This window comes from Temnothorax curvispinosus, unplaced genomic scaffold, assembly GCF_003070985.1.
Source record: "Temnothorax curvispinosus isolate PA1 unplaced genomic scaffold, ASM307098v1 QBEX01004775.1, whole genome shotgun sequence".
In the NCBI taxonomy this organism is placed as follows: domain Eukaryota; kingdom Metazoa; phylum Arthropoda; class Insecta; order Hymenoptera; family Formicidae; genus Temnothorax; species Temnothorax curvispinosus.
This window is the reverse complement of record NW_020214555.1, coordinates 201,496-222,604: the sequence shown is the minus strand read 5'-3', so window position 1 is coordinate 222,604 and position 21,109 is coordinate 201,496. Positions and strand designations below refer to the sequence as shown.

The following is a 21,109-nucleotide window of genomic DNA, read 5'->3' as shown; positions in this document are numbered from 1 at the left end:
AGGACCAGGAGAGGGGAGGGGTCACCCTGAGGTGCTTAAAAATAATTTTATTCTCTCCGGAAAGTTCTCCGGTAAGAGACTAAAAACACGCAATTTTTTTAATTATCACGCATTTTTTTTTAATTATCTCATTAAGATAGCGTACAGCAAAAAATTTCCTGCAAATAATATATATATATTATATATACTGCTATATGTGGTTATCGCTCGCAGATGATATAAATGTTATCATCGAATAAACTTGTTTTTCATTCAATGGAACAATAAAGCCTATTCATTCAATTTCGGTAAAGTGTTATTAGTATGTAGGATGAACAAATAGCTCGAATAGATAATAAAGATGAGATATATCAATTTCCTTTCTTTCCTCTTCTCGTTTTTATCCATCAGCCATCGTACGATAAATACACACTATGCATGTAAATTTCCTTTGATTTTTTTTATACAAATTAAAAATTAAAGCCGATTAGAGCCATTAGTGGGAACAGGCCACGCGACGCACCGCGAAAAATTGATCTCCGAAACAGACGACTCCAACAACCAGTTTAAATTTCGTAGAAGGCAAAAATTGGCGGAAACGCGACTACAAAAGAAATCGATATTCGCGCAATGGCGCCAAACCAACAAAACTCGGAAGCCGCCGTTTCGTCCGCGCTAAAAGGCATCATTTGTTCCCGCCCATGGAACCCGGCCGATCGACGTCAAAAATGCTGCGACACCCGCGCCTCGTTCGCCTCATCCCGTATTTTGATCGCACAAACTACGAAGCTGATCATCATGACACCCACCACAGTACCACACCGCGTGCGACGGTCTCTGCAGCGTAACGAGGAGCGCTCGTTGCGAGGCTCATGCCGTACATATACACCAACGGGAGAGATATAGCTCGTGCGGGAGCTAGCCAACGTTATTTCCGAGTCAGTCTACGGCCGTTGCTGGTTGCGGTACGCCGACGTTCTGCAACGTTCTGCCGCCACTGCGGTTCCTCCTTCACCCAGCAGTGTGATCGTGCAAATTGACGAACCGCGGGTTCGACAACGTGAGTTATTCGCGTATAACTTCGATAACTACCGTAATTTCCCAGCAATAGCGAAAAATCGGAGCAAAATTGAAGTATTATTCCAGCAAGACAACGGGACCGTTAAACGTTAAATCGATCATTCGCGATGCAGAATCATCGGCCCACTTCCGGAACGTTCTTATCTACGGACTTTATCATTCAGTTCCGCGATATATTTATTTTAAAATGCCTGAACGGGCCAGTAATTTTCCAGTCGCGAATAATCCAAGTTCGGAGAGTTTGAGAAACTACATTTCGGACATTACAAGTGAATAACTATTTTTTTTTTACTTCAACTAAATTCGAATAGAATTTAAGAGCTAGTTGGGAAGACAAAGTTGAAATTTAATGCGTGAAAAGACAAAAGAATTTTTTAAAGAATTTGCAGGCGAAGGAAAAAATGTAAAACTTGTGGAACCTTGCATCTTTTGCGCAACGGAAATGTTGATAAACAATTAAAAGATATTGTAAATAAAAAAACAAGATAATGTGCGGTTGTGCATAGGATACGTTACGAAGACAACGAATTTTGTGCTGATTGCTGATTATCGTTTTCATTTCTTATTTTTCCTTCTTACCCACGCTCTTTTTACGTTTTACTTGCTTATCTTAATACTAATTGCACACGCAACTCGTGATGAATAAAGAAAATGTGTCAAATCGAGTGTGAAATTCAGTATTGTTAAAAGGAAAAGTGGTCTGGAATGGCGTTCGAATTTAACCCTAGCTCGCCACACTCCGGTCCAGTGGATCGCTGAACGTTTTTCGGTTTTCTAGTTTACACCAAATAACATAATTTTCTAGTTTCCTTACAATAAGTTCAGTTTAAATTCAAATCATTTTCTTGACCTGATATTATCACATAAACATTTTATTCAGAGCCTGTATTTCCAATTTCAAGCTACAATACAAGCTTAAAAATATTAATTAGAATGAAAATAACAATGCGACAAAGTCGAGCGGTCTCACAGACCGGAGTGTGAAGAATTAAGAACTCGAAAATATAAGTTTGGCTGCTTATGGTTAAAAACGTAGAAAAAATCGTGAAGGAATTTGAAGCGCAGTTCCACGAAATATGCTGCCGCACGTCACACGTCGGAAACGCGTGCACCAACAATTCTATATAATCTTCACGACGCCGCGTGATTTTCGCGTGCACGTGCGTTACGCGGAAATAGATTTTCCTGAAACCGCACAATGCGCGGCGGTAAAACCGGAAGAGAGCACGGTCGTTGCAGCCGGCAGGGTTGCGGCCGCGACACGGGATCGGGAGGACGACGACGTCACGTCGTTGCCCTCGCCGGTCATAGCGGATCGTAAATAAATCAGGCCCTTTGATCGCGGTGCGTGACTAAACCTGACAGTGGAATAAACTCGGCGGAAGGCCGAGTTAGTCAACGCGGCTCGTAAAACACAGTCATATATTGTACACCCGTCGAGGTAATTCTCGCATCCGGTGTAGGGCTGTTGCTCTTCGACAGCTTCGAAGCTTCGAAATTAACTTCAAACCTTCGAAGTTTAAGGTATCTTCGAAGCTTCGAAGCTTTGAAAAATATATTTGCGACAAGCGACATATAATTGCAACATTAGAAATTTTATTCAGATTTTGTCATATAATTTTATAAATTTTATATTTGTGTTTATTGTAGTACTATTACTATTATGTTAGATTAATAATTATATAATTTTTATTCTACGAAACTTTGAAATTTCGATCTTCGAAGATTTTAATACGCATGTCAAATCACCAGCCCTAATCCGGAGTGCGAAATGAAAACGGGATGGAAAAAACACGATCTCGTGAACACTTTTATAAATGTCCATTTCCACCAATGCAGATTAACAAATAACGAAAAAATTACGCTCGATGAAGCAAATAGCAAAAACAATTAAAAAAGGCCAAATTTCGAGCAGATGCAGATTAATTTCGGTTTAACTTGGAGTTTTATATTTTTTTCTGGTTCTAAGAATTAAAAAAGAAGATAAAAAGTAAGTTAAACCGAGATTAGAGTCAATCTAGATTGTTAGAAGTGGATATTAGACGCACAATTTCGTAATTGCGTCGTACACAACGTCATACGCGAGGCGACTACGTCACCGAATGTCGGCGTACGTGTCCTATCTTAAATAAGTTGTACCGATTTTGTAAGGGATAGAAGGAATTAAGTTTTATGTCAGGAGTGTCTTCCAAGAGCCAATTATTCGACGTCTCCTTGACCTTCATTTCTAAATCCAGCTAGACACATTATCGTCTCTGACGGGGGCGCGAGGGCACGCGCGCATTCACGTATGTGTGTTTATTAGCCGTAATTCACCGACGGACGTCGCGGATGCTCGATCGAATATCGAACACTCACACGGCTGAAGTTCAATGCGCCGCATAAGATTTCCGTAGTGGCGCATCGCGCATGCGTGTCATGTAAAATTCTGGAACGACTGTCGTTCACCTTGGTTGTTTATTACGTACGTTTTATAATACACGTGGCGATTCACACGTGGCGATTCACGTCTAAGGGCCACGCGTAATCGCCGTCGGAGATTTCAAAAGAAATGTAAAAAAAGATGACAAAAAATAAAGAAGAAAAAAACGGTCTGTTTCCTTTATGAAAGGAGACTTCCAGGAACATTCTAAATGCTGTAAAACACGCATGCTGTCATAACTCGCGAATATGACGAAACGCAGAGCTCCGAACAATCCTTTTCATCTGTCAAAAGAAGAACATATTAAGATACCCAGACAGCACGCATGTCTAAAATCGAAATATAAGACTTGAAGATATTTTAAAGATGTCTTAAAGATGCTATCTGGATATTTGCAAGTGTCATTTTTTTCTTCACAATGTCAAATTGGTAACCACGCTTTCGAGCGCGCGAAACTTCATTGTCCTCTTTTCTTCTTCTTTGAATTTACGTTGACACTCATTTTTCTGTCCGTTTGCTTTCAGTTAAAATCATTTCTTTCCGCCCGCATCGTTTTCCCGTCGATGCCGAACGACTCGTTGTACCGCGAAAGAAAGTATCGCGTGATGACAGCTGCCAGCTGAAGATAAACCGATCTCGAGAATTCCGGTGTGGGAAAATCGTCATGGACCTTACTCCAGAAAACAACGTAAATGGAACCGGTAACGGCGTCCACGAGAGTGCGAAAGATGCCTTCAACAATAGCAACGGCACTACATGTATGTCGTATCTCTCCAAAATGGCTGCGGTGGATATTGAATTCAATGATGTGACATTCTCAGTGCCGAGCTCTCGGAAAGGTAATAAATCTTTTTTTCTTAAGGGAATGCTGGAGTGACGGCCGAACTTCCTCGATGTCGATAATGTCAACATTTCTAATTTTGTTTTCTCTATATCTGTCTTTGTCTAACGAAATGACATCTGTCCTTGTTCGATTGCTGCGCCATCTCTCGCTACACGCAATACTACTCCGCACGCATACATACATATGAGATTTTCAGATACATTTTTCTCTTATACTAAAGCTTCTAGGATCATTTCTGAAAGCACAACATTGTTCTTTTGTGTAATTCCGATGGCGCTGTATGCTTATTTTATACGTACAAAGTCTAAATTTTTATGTGCAGCAAATGTTGTCACGAGTCGACCGCAGAAATCGATAACAAAATTATATATTTTTTTTTATTTTTTTTTTATTTTTGATGCGTACTCTCCGTTTTTGTGCGTACTTTAATTCTGTAAAAAAGTTTTTTCAATTCCGTAAAGCCAATTCAAAGTTTTGTGTGTTCAAAAAAATGTCAGTAATTACTGCCACTATGCAGCATCCTCTCAAGAGACATACGATATTAGTATATTAGTATAATTAATGATAAAATTCTCCAATTATTTAATCTTAGCCATTAAATGCGCAATTTTTTGTAGAATTCTGACTATTTTTTAAATAAATAATGAGTACTTAAAGAATCCTAAAATATTAAAAAAAAATTCTTCTTTACTAGTTTGAATCCTTTGAACTCTTTTTGGACTATTTTTGTAATAATGTGAGAACAGATGTGCAAAGAGATGTACAAAGCCGCGCGTTTTCAGTTCAAACTTCATAAGAAAGAGTATAAAGAGTATCGAAAAGTCGCTAAATATGTATATGCAAAGCTGTGTATTTAATGGTTAAGTCAGAATAGTTTCGTTACGTGCGGAATAGTCAATAGCCAACGCGGTATAGTCTTCTTTTTTTAGGAATCCAGTAATCAATCACGTTTCAAGATTAATACATGATTGGCGTGATTCATGCTAAAGGTTTTACGTTATTTACTTTATAAGGCGGAATTTTTTTCGCATGCGCCAAATCTTTATAGCTTCATAACGCAATATACTCTTCTTTTTTGGAATTTGATAACCAATCACACTTTAAAAATATCGTAGACTAATATAATTAGTAGATAATTAATAGATAGATAATTTAAGATCTCAAATTATTTAATACTTGATAAGAATTGTTTCTTGTCTGCGGGATAAATAGTTTCGCGACGCGGCATAGTCTTTTTTCTGGGAATCCGGTAATCACCGATTATATTCCTACAATTACTGATAAAATAAAAAGTAAGTTTCAAGAGATAAATAACACATGACGATGCGTTATGCAATATAGGTAAAAGAAAATTGTTGCAAAGTATTGTTTTACGCAAAGCTATTTATTCTGTACCCTAAAGCAATCTCAGATTGCGATTTATATACCACAGACAATAATAATCGAAACATTCGATTACATTCATTATATCATTAGAACATTTATTTCTAATAAGAGTGTACTAATTATAGGAAACGCTGACGGCCGTACTTCCCGGAGTGATATGCTTAATATTAATATAAACATTTTTATATATATCAAAACGGCAATCTATTCTAATTAAAGAATAGCATCTCGCAATTCATGCACTTTACAGCAACATTTCAGGCATGCAGTATTTGTTTTATACTTGCCAAATTGCTATTATCTCGCGTTGTATATTTTTTTGTAAATTGCAATTGCTTAAAACTATGTTTCGCAACTAGTATACGAATCATCGCGTCACAATTGTAATAATAAAATATCACTACTTATTACTTTGTTTTTCATCAGGAAAAATGAACTAAATGTCATTGTTTTCGATAATATGATGATTGAAATGTATGAGAGATATGTAATCGGGAGATATTGCGTAGCAAGTATTACATGGTATCAAACTATATAATTACAGATAGCGGCCTGTCAATTAATTGATGAATGATTTGCCTGAACAAAGTACAGCGCAACTTTCAATTTGCAATGAAAAAGAATTTTCATGCTCTACATCGGCGAGCATGTCTAGTTTTAGCAATTTTTTCAAAATCAATATTGCAATAATAATAATTTCTTAATTATCAATTAAACATTGGCGAGAATATTAAAGAATAAATGTAATTTTCTGCAGAATATGAACTCAAACTTCTTTGCCGCAAGTTTAAATTATTTCAAAAAATAATCCTTCTGCAATGATGGACATATAAATAATTACCTGAAAATTCTTACTGTTCTGTTACTGTCTACGAATTAATGATTAACGCGTTTCGATAATCCCTTTCGAATATTTAAAAATATAGAATTCTCGATCAATGTCATAACTGAAAAAGAAAAGCAAAAAACAAGTACGCACATTGAATTGCCACGTTAGCTTGATTATGATTTCAAAGGTCGCCAGAACAAAAGTCAAGTCAGTCGTTTCAATAAAGACGCCGGCAGGTGAACAAACGGCATCCTTGATAAAGTGAGATAGACAATCATAATTTACATTGTAAATGTATTTTAGGTCATGTATCGCATAAGGAACGCACATTGCTTGCGTCACGGCGATGCTTGATTTTTCTTGAACAAAACAATAAACTTCGTGTGTTACAAAAAGTATAATAAAGAGGTATAGGAGCATACACATGTACATACAAAAAGATATAAAGTGTAAAGAAGTATAAATAAGAAGACGCACAGATGCGATGCAGATAAATCCTGTTTTTTCAACAATGTCGAAAAAAAGGAATGCGTAAGTTTTACAATCTGTTTTTAATGTTAGTTTTAGACTCTACACGTGGCGCTTTTACTATCGTATATTACTATAGAAGAACGCAATTTAATCTTTAATCGCATTTTTGTTCCAAACTCGTAAAAAATATTTTAGTTGTGAGTTATGCTAACAATAAATAGCCAAGTTAATTGCATTTTTTGTTACCATTCTTCTATAAGATTTTGTGCGATATCGTCATCCGATTACTTGTTTACAATCGGATTCGTGTCCTGATATAATCGCAAATCGTGTAAGTTTAGCTGCATTGGATATCATGAACTTAAAGATATGACAGTACCCCAATGGAGATATAACAGCTCGATTAGGTTAAAGTGGCGGTTTATCGAAGTTCGATATTAATTTAATATTAATTCAGTATTAATTTAGTATTAAATTCATTTCTCTCAGATTCAGTATTCGATTTATTTCCCTCAGATTAATTGATAGAAATGACTGATTGAAGTTATTTTTAATTGTTTATATAGCGCGTACATTGTACAAAATTATCTCTAAGCATATCACTAACAAGACAAGAAATTAACTTTTCCGTTAGAATATTAAGTCGTTAAATCGCGTGCGATTTATCGCAACTTGCGCAAGAAAAGGAATTGCAGCCTTGAGATACTTCCATTATGTTGTTATGCATCTAAACCGTTCGTTTTCTGACGATTACATCATATCATATTTCTAAAACTTAGTCAGTCAGAAGAAGATCAATTAAAACGAATCATCTCCTTGACCGTGTTATTTTCAAATCCGCGGTTGGATAACATTTTCAAACCAATCTAATCGAATTTAACCCACGCGGAGAAAAGTAATAGGAAAAATAATAAGATACTTATTTTTTTCTTAGATGTCTTTTCCTATATCACAATGTAGTCAGTTAAACCATCTGACATAAAATCTTCAATTCTCCCTCTTCATTTCGCTCAGCCATTTTACCGAATCTCATTATTTATAGATTGATTTTGTGCTTATATTTTTTTGGCTTCTGTTTGCATTCGTTTATTTTTGCGTTCACTATATAACGATCTGTCAATTTAAGTTTTTTCTTTTTTCTTTTTTTTTCTATCCACTTTCCGATTAAACTGTTTTTATTTTTTTTTTCCACAGCAGTTTTGCTGGCTTTGCTGGTCTTTTTTTTATATTTACAGATTTTCCATTTTTTTATGCTTTTGGTAATTATCCGGAATCAAGTCTCATACATACATATTATGTAACTAAGTTGTATTAAAAAATATATATATTTTTTTTCCAAGCAGCTACACGTCGAGTAGTTAATTATGCAGACTTTGTTGAGGGGGATCGACTTGAAAGATATCGCATTAGATATGTTGTAAAATCAAGACACGTACCACTACGTGGTTTCGTCGGTATTCCGCTTGCTCGAGTGAAGAATGTAAATTTTCATTTGTTTTCCATTCAACTCTTGCTCTCAAGAGTTTCTTGTTCCTCTCCTGAAGATTCCGCTTTTCAGAAAAAGCGTGGTAAAGTCGATGCCTACAGGCACTTCATTGACGCCCCTTTTCCGCGATGCTGATTTATTCTTTCACCGTAGGCTACACCTACCGCTACACCCCACGTACATGTTTACGTATGATGTAATTTATGTCAAGATCATTTCACGCGGAGAATATTCTTGCCGTAATACAGGTATCTTCGCGCATCGAGGCGTGTAATGGAGTAGGTCATATGCGTTAAGTAACATATAGTACGGGCGTGCATTTCAATGATGTTGAATCGATAATTATCGCTCTGCATCGACAATTCTCTGGACGGGATGTATCTTAAGGCAATGACTCCTTACTCTCTCGACGTCTAATTAGATATCACGTGAGAACAACCGCGAGCAATGCCACAACTGACGAGTACAAAATTACTTCGCGTCCGCAGAACAGAGAATCGAATCTATTACTTTAATGACAAAAATATATTGATTCACACTTGCGTCTGTGGCAATCTTTCAACTCGTAAATTTGAGACGTAGGAGAATTACAGGGAATCTGTTTCGCCCTAAAAATCACATTCGTATGCGATAAAATCGGATTCCTAAAAATGTCGCGAAGGTATTATGATAGCTTTTCCTTCTGTAAGAAATTCCGCACAACGATGAAACGTGAAATTTGTTGCGGTCTATAATAAAGATACGTAATGCGATTATAATTTGTAACATTTCGCTTTCTATACAGGCGTAATATTTTCGACATTTCTCTCACAGATATGGTAACCTTCACTTGATCTGCTGTCAATGTAAGATAGCTTTATTAACGAAATATATTATTACTACAAAAAATGTCATAATATGCCATTATAGCATAATGATTGATTTCAGAAAAAAACATTTGTCTAAATCTTGTTGGAAGAATATAATTGTCATAATCTTTTAAAGGAGGGGGTGCAAAAGTTTGTGCCGTCAACGGAAATCTGTAAAATATGCTTTGCTACCTTATTTGAGATTGAAAGAAAAACTATATTACTTTATACACGGTTATATATTGTTTTATACAGGGTTAGATTAGATCTGAAAAGTCCCGAGACAGCGAAATATCTTTTGAAAAATATATATAATTTTTTCAGACAGAAGTAGTAAAACTTAAAAAGGTCTATTTACTGGCCTTATAAGTTTGACTTTGGATGGTATCGTCAAGATCAGTTCGAGATTATCATAAATTTTTTAAACGGGGCTCCTTATTTTTTATCACATTTTTATAGCTCCTCACGAGACCTTTTCAACACACAAATTTTAGGATCTACTATTTCGAAGTTATTGAGCTTTTTTTATGGTAATATGTCGGTGACTGTAACTAATAAAAATAAAGAATAAAGAAGAAAATAGGTTATAAAGAATATATAGAACAAAATAATAAAAGTTAAATAATAAAGAACAAAAACAAAATTAAGAACCTCGACCTTGGAAGTGCCATCTAAGGTCAAATTTATAAAACTAGTAAATAAACCTTTTTAAACCTTACAACTTTTGTCTAAAAAAATTTTCTATACAACTTATATTTTTCAAGATATTTCGCCGTCCCGGGACGTTTTGGACACCCTGTATAACTATGTATTTAGTACTGTACAACTTTATACAATTATGTATATCAGGATGGGTGGTAATTTGTAGTACAACCGAGAACAAGGTGATTCTTCGTGCCAAAATAAGTCAAAATTGTAGAATAATTATTTTTCGTACGAGGCTTTTCGCTTTGTTTTCGAAATAAACAACTTTGAAAATCTATAAAGTATACACGCACTTAACTATATCTCGACTAACGGATCTTGCTACAGACTGCTTCTATTCAAGATTTATTAAATCAACGAATTATGGATTGGCCGCGGAAGAGTATTTTTAGTCCCTAAAATCGCCGGATCTACTCCGCTCGATTTTTATTTATGGTCATGTCAAAAGTATAATTTACGCCATAAATAGTCAAAATATTGTTGCTCACTTAAGAGAACAAATTGTAGTAGCATTTCAAAAATTACAAGCTCAATCTACCTTGGCAAAATGAGTCTGTGATTAAAAGAGCACAGCTTTGTATTCAACAAGAAGGCCAACAGTTTCAACAGTTTCTTACATAAATTTTAAAGTAAGAAATTAAAAGATTCTTGATTATTACCGGTGTCCCCAGACAAAAACACTAGTATATATATACCTATAGCAAGATGAACTTTCTTGAATTCTTCCTTGAATCCTTTGGAGCGCTCCGCGGGAAAGCGCTCGTACGAGTGATCATTGTTCCCGGCGAAGAGGACACATCTCGTCGCATATATATATATATAATCGTACTTACTTATTCGCATTTCCGTTAACACAATATCATAAAAATACAGATAAGATGTAATTATTTAAAAAATAACGTAATATCTGTTAGAAGATTTTTATAACTTGCAATTAATAACACATTTTTATCGACTGCTTCATTGGAAATAATATCTCTTTCGCAAAAGTTTGAGATATAAACATTGTTAATAAACCATTAAGGAAAATTAATAATTTAAGATTTACAACGTAGAATTGTTATATTCGAGATAATCGTGAATTGCAAATAGCGATAACAGTATAGATCGCAGTATTTCTCATTAATCTGCATATGTTTTTTACTGATTTAATTGTGAAACAAAAGATAACATAAGTTAAAGATAATACAAAGAGTCAGAATACCGATAAATTATGTTAATTATTCGCTAATTGCGCATCTACATAATGAAGCGTCAACAAACATTTTTTAAATCTATACGTCTCTCGTTAATGTTCAGGCGAAGAAAAATAACTGTCAGCTCGTAAATAATTACAATCAATTCCTTTAATACCAGTCATTCCTTATGAAGGAGGAAAAGATACTTTAAAACAGAATCGCAAGTGTTTCTTCTTTTTCGCAATTTCATACATAAGACTTTGGCAATCAAAGCCGTTAATAAAAACAAGTTACGTAGCTCCTACAATTACATTGCAGGCACATGGGTTTAATTTAAGCGATTATCATGAAAACTAAGTGATCAGTGATGTGTAATTATACCGAGAATATCCGATCAGCTTTTCCACATGCAAATTAAGGAAAATTAATCTGTAATTATATCGCCGCGTATATTTGTGTGCGCGAGCTTCGACTCTAACGTTATTTTTCCTTCTGTTGAGTAAAATGACGGAAAAATATTGCTGTTGCAGTACTGTGTTACAGCGAATAAAAACGAGCTGATGATAATTCAATGCGACGCGGATAAAATATAACGCCATGTCGCGTTCGCCAGAGAGATATGTCACGCGCCTAACTATAAATTTCCTCACGCAATTGCGTGGCAATGATTCACGGACATCTGTTTTACGCTTATGCGGCGCGTGTACCAATTGGACCCGAACGGTTATCGCTTCCTGCCATCGCGTCGCGATGCACACTATTCGCTCGTGCAGATTGAAAATACATTTTTGTCGAAAATTACATCGAACGTATCTCAATCTTTTAGAGAAAAAAAATTGTCACTATTTCATGTTCAAGTATTCAGCAAAGGACAGTTACTTTAATGAACTAGTGACATGAACTAGTGACAGTAAACGTAGTTCTAATACGTTGTTGGTTGCGGCATAGTTATTACTGTGCCCGTCTGATTTTTATTATATTGGCAATTTTTTTCTAATTATATTATATTCTTTAATCTTTTCTACTCCTATTTCATATATAATTCTTTAAAATTGATTAGTTCTTGAATTACATACGTTAGAATTTGCTAGGAATACGTAAATACATAGAAGCCTAATAAAGTTGGATCTAATCAACCAAATCTTAAAGTATTATATATGAAATAGGGGTAGAAAAGACTGAAGAATATAATGGAATTAGAAAAGTTGCCAATAATTAATAATAAATTGCCGAAAAAAAAGAATTATTGAAAGTGGTTGAGACTTGAGCATAATTATTTGCTTATAATTGTTTGGCTTCCTCCTTTTTTGAGACTTTTGAAACTTTTGAAGGAAAATGGGACTATATAAGCTATATAATGACGTATTAATCATTACTCTATGATTATTAGTTTCGAAGATATAAACGTTCAAAGTGTGACATGTTTTCGTTGCATCTGTGCTCCCAATGTTACATGTTACCCCCTACTTATTGTCGACAAAGACGTAGTTCTATGTCAAAATACCAGCAAAGAAAAAAGGAGAAAGATTTCGGGGAAGGATAACTTCAAAACGTAACGATAGCGCGGTGCGAGGGCGTTTGAAAGCGACGTGTACATTTTTCATGATTTCGGTGCGCATCGCTTCACTTGCGGTTGATGCATGAGTCGGCAGTTTCAGGTCAAGAAACCTTCTTTGTGATTCTGCAAAGGATAACGATTGAAGCGTGACTCACGTTTTCGCGAGACGTGTTAGATGCATCGATGGGAACACACGCGCGAGTCGCGGTCGCTTTTTCTTCTGCGCGGAGACAAGGCGAGGAAATGATAGATGGATGCTGATATAATGTCAGTTAAATATGACAGCGCGTGACAAACAAAGAAGAATAGCCGTCTTGTAAAAATTACGCGCAAATTGTCTAATTCACAATCAGCTGCTGCATAATGCAACCGCGTTTGCTGTTTGTGCAGCTCTTCGTGGAGAAGCTAAGACCTTGGACAAACTCACGTGAAATGCACAAAAATAAAGATAATGAGAGCTTAGCGGTACATATCGTTATTTCAACTATTTAATAGAGCAGCCTGCCGAGGGAAATGACATAAGTGAGGCAAAGTACTTGAATGCCGACAGTAAAAGAGTACATTCATCCGAAGTAAATCAAGCAGAACATTCTTACGGCCGCTTATTTTAGTTTGACACATATTACACTACTCATATTATCATTTTTATGTTAATATAAATTACTTTATTTTTATATACAATTATAAATTATCGCATTACGCAAAAACGTAAATATTTCCTCAGTATTTTCATTAATTTAATCGTATTTCCTACAAATAAAAGCGCAAGTATATATACGCGTTACAAGTATTTGCGTGTGTGTATGTAGCGGAAGACGATAAGAGAATGACACTTGAGAAATATATGCTAATGTCGTGTTCTTGTTGCGTAACCCAGTTGTCCCGATAACGTCAATAACAAGTAAGACCGTGAACTCGATCATATACGATTAAACGCACAAAGTATACACTGAGAAAAAAGAATACTTGGGCCGATGTTCATGCGTTCATTATAGTCGGATCTTATATTTCAGGCTGTCTTAGTTACAATCTTAAGATATCATTAACCAATCACACACACAGAGCCGTATTAAGATATTACTTAAGACGATCTTGAAATAAGATCTATGAACACCGGCTTTAAAAATTTAAAAGTTTATTTCACAGAAATAAATCTCTTATTTAAATACGGCAAAATAAAATTTCATTTCTAATAAATAAATCATATATTTTATTTTTTTAAATAAGTATTATTTATTACAAATAATTATACATTTCCTCGACGTAAATTATTTAATTGCAAATATCGAACTTTTTTTAATTTATATAAATCGAGATATTTCTAATTAATAAATTATATATATTTATAAAAATACATTATTAGATATAAAAAGATCTAAATGACATGTAATTTTATAATGATTATGTATAATTAGATCCGAAATTTGGCACGATATGATCTTATTTTTATATAATCATATTCGGGTTGATCTTATTATATAATATGACAACAGATCTGGTTGAATATGATTATATATACATAATCATATTCAACCAGATCTGTCATATATAATCATTTTCAACCAGGTCTGTTGTCATATATAGGGTGTTGCAGAATTGCACGGCACTATTTTAGGGAAATATTTTCTAGGTCAAAGTGAACAAAAAAGTTCATATAAACATATGTCCCATACTTATTTATTAAGGGGTAAAGCCACTCTAGAATTTTCAAAAAATCGATTTTTTTTTGTTAAACGATTTAAGGTCTTAGAAATAAGGTACACTTGGTTTCAAAGCTCGGAAAAATCTCTATTATCCCTTTTTCGTAATCCGTCTGCTGCCGCGTTCACATCTGTGAATGGTGAAACTGAAACTTTAAACGCGTTTTTCTCGAAATCGCTTTTTTAAAGTCGGGCGGAATCAGAACTCGAACACCTTTTATCCGATTGACTTGAAATTTTGAGTGAAACTTTACAATAACATTATCTTTAGAAGTACCTAGGGATTTTGTGATAAGTTGAACAAAACTTTTTTTATAAACAATTTTGTGCGACATTTTTTAGCGAAAAATAAAGCACTTTTTTCCAACATGGACCATTCTTACAAAAAATGATATTTCGCAATTCCCCTAGGTACTTCTGTAGAAAAACTTATATATTTTTCAAAAATCTTTGAATTTTTGTTCCAGCTCAGAAATTATAGGAGCTTCAATTCCGCCCGTTGGACGCCTTCCGCAAAAAGGCACTTTGGAGCAATGGCTCTGGTGCCGTTATTTTGGCAATAAATAATAAAAAAATTTTTTTATACTTTAATATATAGATAATAAATAGAATTAAACCGATTTTCATTTATGATTATTGTATTTCTGAAAAAAATTATCAAAAATTGGCTTTTTTGGGACTCTAGAGTGGCGTTACTCCTTAATAAGATATTAAAGAGTAAAGATTATGTGTTTAACAATAAAACATTTAAAGTAGTAACCGCCGTTTTGTTGAATGCAGCATGATGTATTCATGTTTCTCTGGCACGTCTTATGGCATCAGGAATATTCCTAATAGTTACTGCAGCTTCCATTATGCGATTTCTCAATTCTTCTTGCGTTTCAATAAGTCTACAATAAACTAAAGACTTTATTCAACCCCCTTTACCTAACGCCATTAGACTATTTTCTATGGGGTTGAATGAAGTTTTAGTTTATTATAGACCTATTGGCACGCAAGAAGAATTCAACAAAACGGTGGCCACTTCGAAAACATATTTTAAATGTTTTACGTTAAACGTAATCTTTACTCTTTAATATCTTATTAATAAATAAGTTTAAGACATATATTTATATAAACTTTTTTGTTCATTTTGACCTAAAAAATGTTCCTCTAAAATAGTGCCGTGCGCAATTCTGAAACACCCTGTCATAATCAGGTCAAGCCGATTATAATTATATAAAGATAAGATCATATCGCGCCAAATTTCGGATCTAATTATATATAATTATTTAAAATTACATGTTATTTAGATTTTTTCATACCTAATAATATATTTTTACATCTGAAGATACTATACCCACTTTTTTTTCTCGGAAGTGTAATCGAGTCTGTACTTTAAACAACTTCTATATCGAATAATATTAAATTATGCTTACGTTAGAAGATTCGCCCGTTCGTAGTACAATTAATCATTTTTCACGTCACAAGTACAGTGACTGGCATAATAAAATAACTATCCCACAGTTTTGAGCACAATTAAATCATATTGACAATTAACAATTAAAAATTAAAATTTTAACTGTTAATTGCAATTGACAATTAAATTAGTTAGTTGTGAGTGTATGTATTTGTTTTATATGATATATGATTAAAATTAATTAATTGTTAATTGTCCTTATAATTAAAACTACTTATTTAATTATTTACTAATTTTAATTGTCAGTGCAATTAACAATTAATTTTTATTGTGATGATGATTTAATGTGTGCTATTTATTTTAAAGACTAGACATTCTTACTGACTGTTTGTATATGTCCTTGCGAGAATATATATATTTTTTTATAGCATAAGATGACAAACGAGGAAAGAGGCAAAGAAGTTTCAATAAAATATAGCATGTAATAATTCTGATTTGCAATTTTGTTATTAATGTAATGTGATTACTAAATAATTGCAATTAAAAGGTTAGTTGCAATTAAATAATCGCAATTGAAATGCCACAATTAAATATTCAATCAATTGATTAATTAATTAAAGCTTTAATTGATTGATGCCCAACACTGCCATCCCATATCGTACACAGAAATCTCTTAAAACTATAATGTTTTTAATGAAAAAGCATCTTATTATGGGGCTTTTTTGAAAGGATTACTATCACACTAAAGATTTGTTTTAAAAATTGAAAGAATTTTTGCAACAACAAGAACTTATAACTTTATCTTACCAAAACAAGTATTTTCGTGTATGATAAAATAAGTGACCACTTTATAACTCTTAATCTATAGTTGAAAAAACTTAGTTATTTATTGTATGGCCTCCTTTGTATGGCCTTAATGACCGCCGCCAACTGTCTGTGGGCATATTTTTGACCAGCTAGATTATGCAAATGATTAAGAACGAGATTTTTCAAGTCGTTGCAGCTCATCAAACTAATTATTTTTATAACTCCGGTTTTGTTCACATTTTCGTCTAAAATCGATCATGAATTTTCGATGGAATTCAGATATAAAGAATGTGGAGACCAATCAAGCAGTTTTATGTGATGGGAGGTAAGAGATTTCTTACTGTTTTTTTTTTTGCGACATGCTTGGCGGGATCATTATTTTGTTATAAAATAAACTTGTTGTTCTCCAAGCCTAATTGGATCAATGAAACTTCCAACTTCTCTCATGTAAAATATCAATTTAAGTGTCAGCAGTCATGATACCACGGATTTTTATTAATTGACTCACTTCTTCTCAAGAAAAACAGACCAAGATGTTACCTCCGCGATGTTTTACCGTCTCCTGGAGGTAACGATCTTGAAGCTCTTCGCCAGATAGCCACGTCTGCTAACAGCAGGATTTACAAATTGTGTGCCGTATGCCATATTGGCATAATTTTGGTAGTAGCAAAGCATGATCTGCCGTGTCAGATATATACGTAGAAAATGAAACAGAAATCTACCAAAATCTGACATCATGATATAATAGTAGATTGTGACGACACGTTGTGCATGGTTTTTGCTGCGTTTCTGCGCTTACATATTGTGGCAGCAAATCATACTGCTAGAAAATAAGCTTAATTAATGAGGACGTAGTGGACAGGTATCTGTTGCATATTTATATTTGGATCTGCTGGCATATTACCGGTATTCTGCTAGCATTTGCCTATTGCAGTCCAAAAAATTCGAACTTCCTCTCGTCCGTCCGCAGAACTCCACAGGTTTCCAGAACTCCACAGGTTGATTTGCATACTTTATTGCAAATTCGAGAGTTGCTTCCTTTTATTCTTTTTACTAATTAATGGGCGCTTACGTGTAATATGGCTCTGTAGATTTGCTTCCCGCAATCTCCTGCGCACTGTCCGGTCGGAAATGGTCAGATGGAGTGATTCACAAAGATTTCTGACAGTTGTCCTCGGATCTTTCTTCACCATTCGTATGATGTTTGCATCATCACGCCAAGTTGTGCTTTGGGCGTTCTACCTCTTCCAGACCGATCAGCCACTGTGTTTAAAAACTTCTTATAAAGCTTCTGAATAGCGTTTTTGCTAATTTCATATTTCTGAGCGATCTGCCGCTGCGATACATCGCGTTTACATTATCTTTGATAATCAGGTTTTGAACCTGATAAGAAATTTGTCGACCAGTCATATTCAATATATTTCTACATACTGCGTTTTGTTCAAAATGTGAACCAGGAACTGTTAAGCCTTGTGTCCACGATGCTAGAAATTGCTCCGAGATCTCGGACGGAGAAAGAATTAACCAATCGCATTGGTCAATTGCCGAATTATTTAAATATGATTGATCCATTTTTTTTCCGTCCGAAATCTCGGAGCGATTTCTAGTATCGTGGACACAGGGTTTAAGTCACAGGTCGCAGTAATAAACAGTTCTTTGTTTACATTTTGTACGTGTTATACGCAACGCGAAGACTCTACAATTAATTCTAAAGCGGTTACTTTTTTGTCATACCTTGAAATGATTATTTTGTTAATAATAAAATCATAAGTATTTATTATCGCTAAAACTCGTTCAATTTTTAGTGGAATAATAAATCTTTTAAACAAAACCCAATGATAAAAAGTTTTTCTATAATAAACATTAGTTTTAAAAGATTTTTATACACGATATGATATGGTCACTGTTTTAATGATCAATCAGCACGAATAAATTATCCAGAGTTGAGTTCTTTATTGCTTGTAATAAAGAATTCCGGTAATATACCTATAAAAACGATAAAGCAGACGAGAATGTGTCTTCGTGACCGAGTGATACGGATGGTATCGCTAATGAGCTCAAGGAGATGCGCAAAGGTCTCTTTTTCGCTTACCTCATACATCTTATGTAAAGTCAGAGCGATGACACTATAATAACTTCATCACCTATACATCGCCTTACTAATAAAGTCTATCGACAATTAACTTTTATAGTCGCTTACTAAAATAAGGTTGTCATGGTAATTATCTCCATCCGGCAGTGCGTTGCCTTGCACATCAAATGTTTCCGATACTTTAATCACAAAAAATCGTTGTTATTTGCGTAAAATACCGCTTAACTTTCTGTTAAATTTATAGAATCGAAGATGCTTCTGAGAGGACTCAGCGGACAATTCAAGTCGGGCGAGCTGACGGCGATTCTGGGTCCATCCGGTGCTGGAAAATCGACGCTACTCAACGTTCTCGCGGGATACAAGTCAGTATAATAATCGCGAATTTTAATAATTATTTAATCGAGTAGCAAATGAAATTGGTTACTGATAATAAAGTTGATAATAAAATTAGGTATAATTGCATGGTAAAAAATTATAGTCGGGATACTCATTTTTACAGTAAATTCTATTGTAATACTAGTAATATAAACTAGTAATATATAAAATACTATAAATTATAGTGTAATTATAGTATATTTTCAGCTATATTTTTTAATCGGTGTAGTCTTATTATCTTCCTCGCGTTGTTTAGCCGCTGAAGCTCAATTAAATGTCGATGAGAAATCAACGAGTCTCTAACTGCATAAATGCATAATGATGTTCATAACTAATTATTCCATGGTTGCACAAGAAATGGTCCATTGGAAAAAACCAACATGAAAGAACGATCAGAATACATAACTTATTATTTTTTCCAGTGATCTAACGATCAGGATTTTATCAATGTAAATGTAGGAATAAAGATGGTATCCAATGTTTCGAAGGATATAAGAACGGTATAATGTTTATTATAGGATGAGAATAACAGAATATGAGAGATACAAAAGGAACGTTAACACTCTCGCTCGATCTACGCTGAGGCTGAGCCTCGTTCAAACTCCGAAACTACACACTACGCGAAACGTTACAATTCGACTTCTCGGCTCGAAAACTTCTCTGTTACTGTTCCCTGGACAACGAACGCCCTTTGCTCGCTTGCTTTCGAAAAACGACTCTCCACAAATTAACGCTCTGTTGTCATTAGACGATCGACTCTCTAATAGATTCTTCGCATGGCAACACGGCATCGCGACACGCGCGCGACACGCGACACACACATCTGCGCTAACACAACTCGATACATTTCAATACTACATAAATGTCAAAATAGTATAACATCGTTTTGCTTTTACATTTCCATTCGGATATAATATTCTTCTCGGATTCATTTGCCGGAGATTATATTAACCGGGATTAGTTGTCTATGTCAGCATTCATGCGAGGTTTCATCGGATAAACACTACAGTCTGCAAAAAAACTTTTTTACTAAACTTCAATGATTGTTGACCTCGAAATTGACCTGTGACACATCGACTGAATAATCAATGATATTAAAATTAATGCAATGCGTTACTACAAACTGTATCCTAATACAAAGGAAGTGACAAGCGGCAAAAAGTTTTCCGGCGCTTCACAAAAAACGTGCGACGTTTTTTCTTTTCTCTTTCAATATATATGCGCAATTAAAGTGAAATAAAGCTGCTCCGGTTACAGATGCACGGACATAGGTGGCTCGATAAATATAAATGGACAACTGCGGGATATGCATGAATTCAAGAAGATGTCGTGTTACATCATGCAAAACGATCTCATACAACCAAATCTCACAGTTTATGAGGCTATGTCCTTCGCCGCCGACTTAAAGCTCGGCAAAAGGAAATCGAAATCTCAGAAATGCGCCGCTGTAAGTAGAGATCTCGGCCTTTATATCACAGCTATATACTGGAAGACGAACGGATTGAGAAAAAACGCAATTTAATAACGCAATGCGTCAGACTATTGTAAAACTAAAAGTGGCAAGCAACGACAAATTTTCGGCCATAAAATGCCATAAAATCATACAATTTTTTTTCTACAGCAATAAAATGATTTAAAATTCGAAGACAACACGAGAGAGTAATACACAGCGAAACTGCACTTTACAAGATAAACGACGTGTGGATAGATATTTCTTAAAATTAAATAACATATCAGCTATTTTTTATGCAACTCGTGTATAATCATCTCTCCCTCTCTCTTCTGCGATTAAGTTTTTTCTTGCAATACTACTGCGTAATTCTGTGCTGATAATAATGTAGTTTAATTTCAATAATTCGTTCGAAGAACTTTAACCTGAAATGCTAATCTCATTGAAGAACCAATATACTATTGTCAGCCACATTGTTAAACGTATCCCACAACTCGTAA

The 21,109-nt window shown here is 34.6% G+C and overlaps 1 protein-coding gene across 1 annotated transcript in view; it reads left to right on the top strand.

Moving 5' to 3' along the window:
* Window positions 1-796: 796 nt before the first annotated feature.
* LOC112454086 (ATP-binding cassette sub-family G member 1-like) overlaps window positions 797-21,109 on the top strand; it is a 28,232-nt gene continuing 7,919 nt past the window's right edge. The window contains exons 1-4 of the mRNA XM_025015294.1: window positions 797-1,039; window positions 4,006-4,320; window positions 19,029-19,146; window positions 20,417-20,606. Of these exons, the coding sequence (XP_024871062.1) occupies window positions 4,146-4,320; window positions 19,029-19,146; window positions 20,417-20,606 (483 nt within the window). The 5' untranslated portion in view covers window positions 797-1,039; window positions 4,006-4,145. The remainder of the gene's footprint in view (window positions 1,040-4,005; window positions 4,321-19,028; window positions 19,147-20,416; window positions 20,607-21,109) is intronic.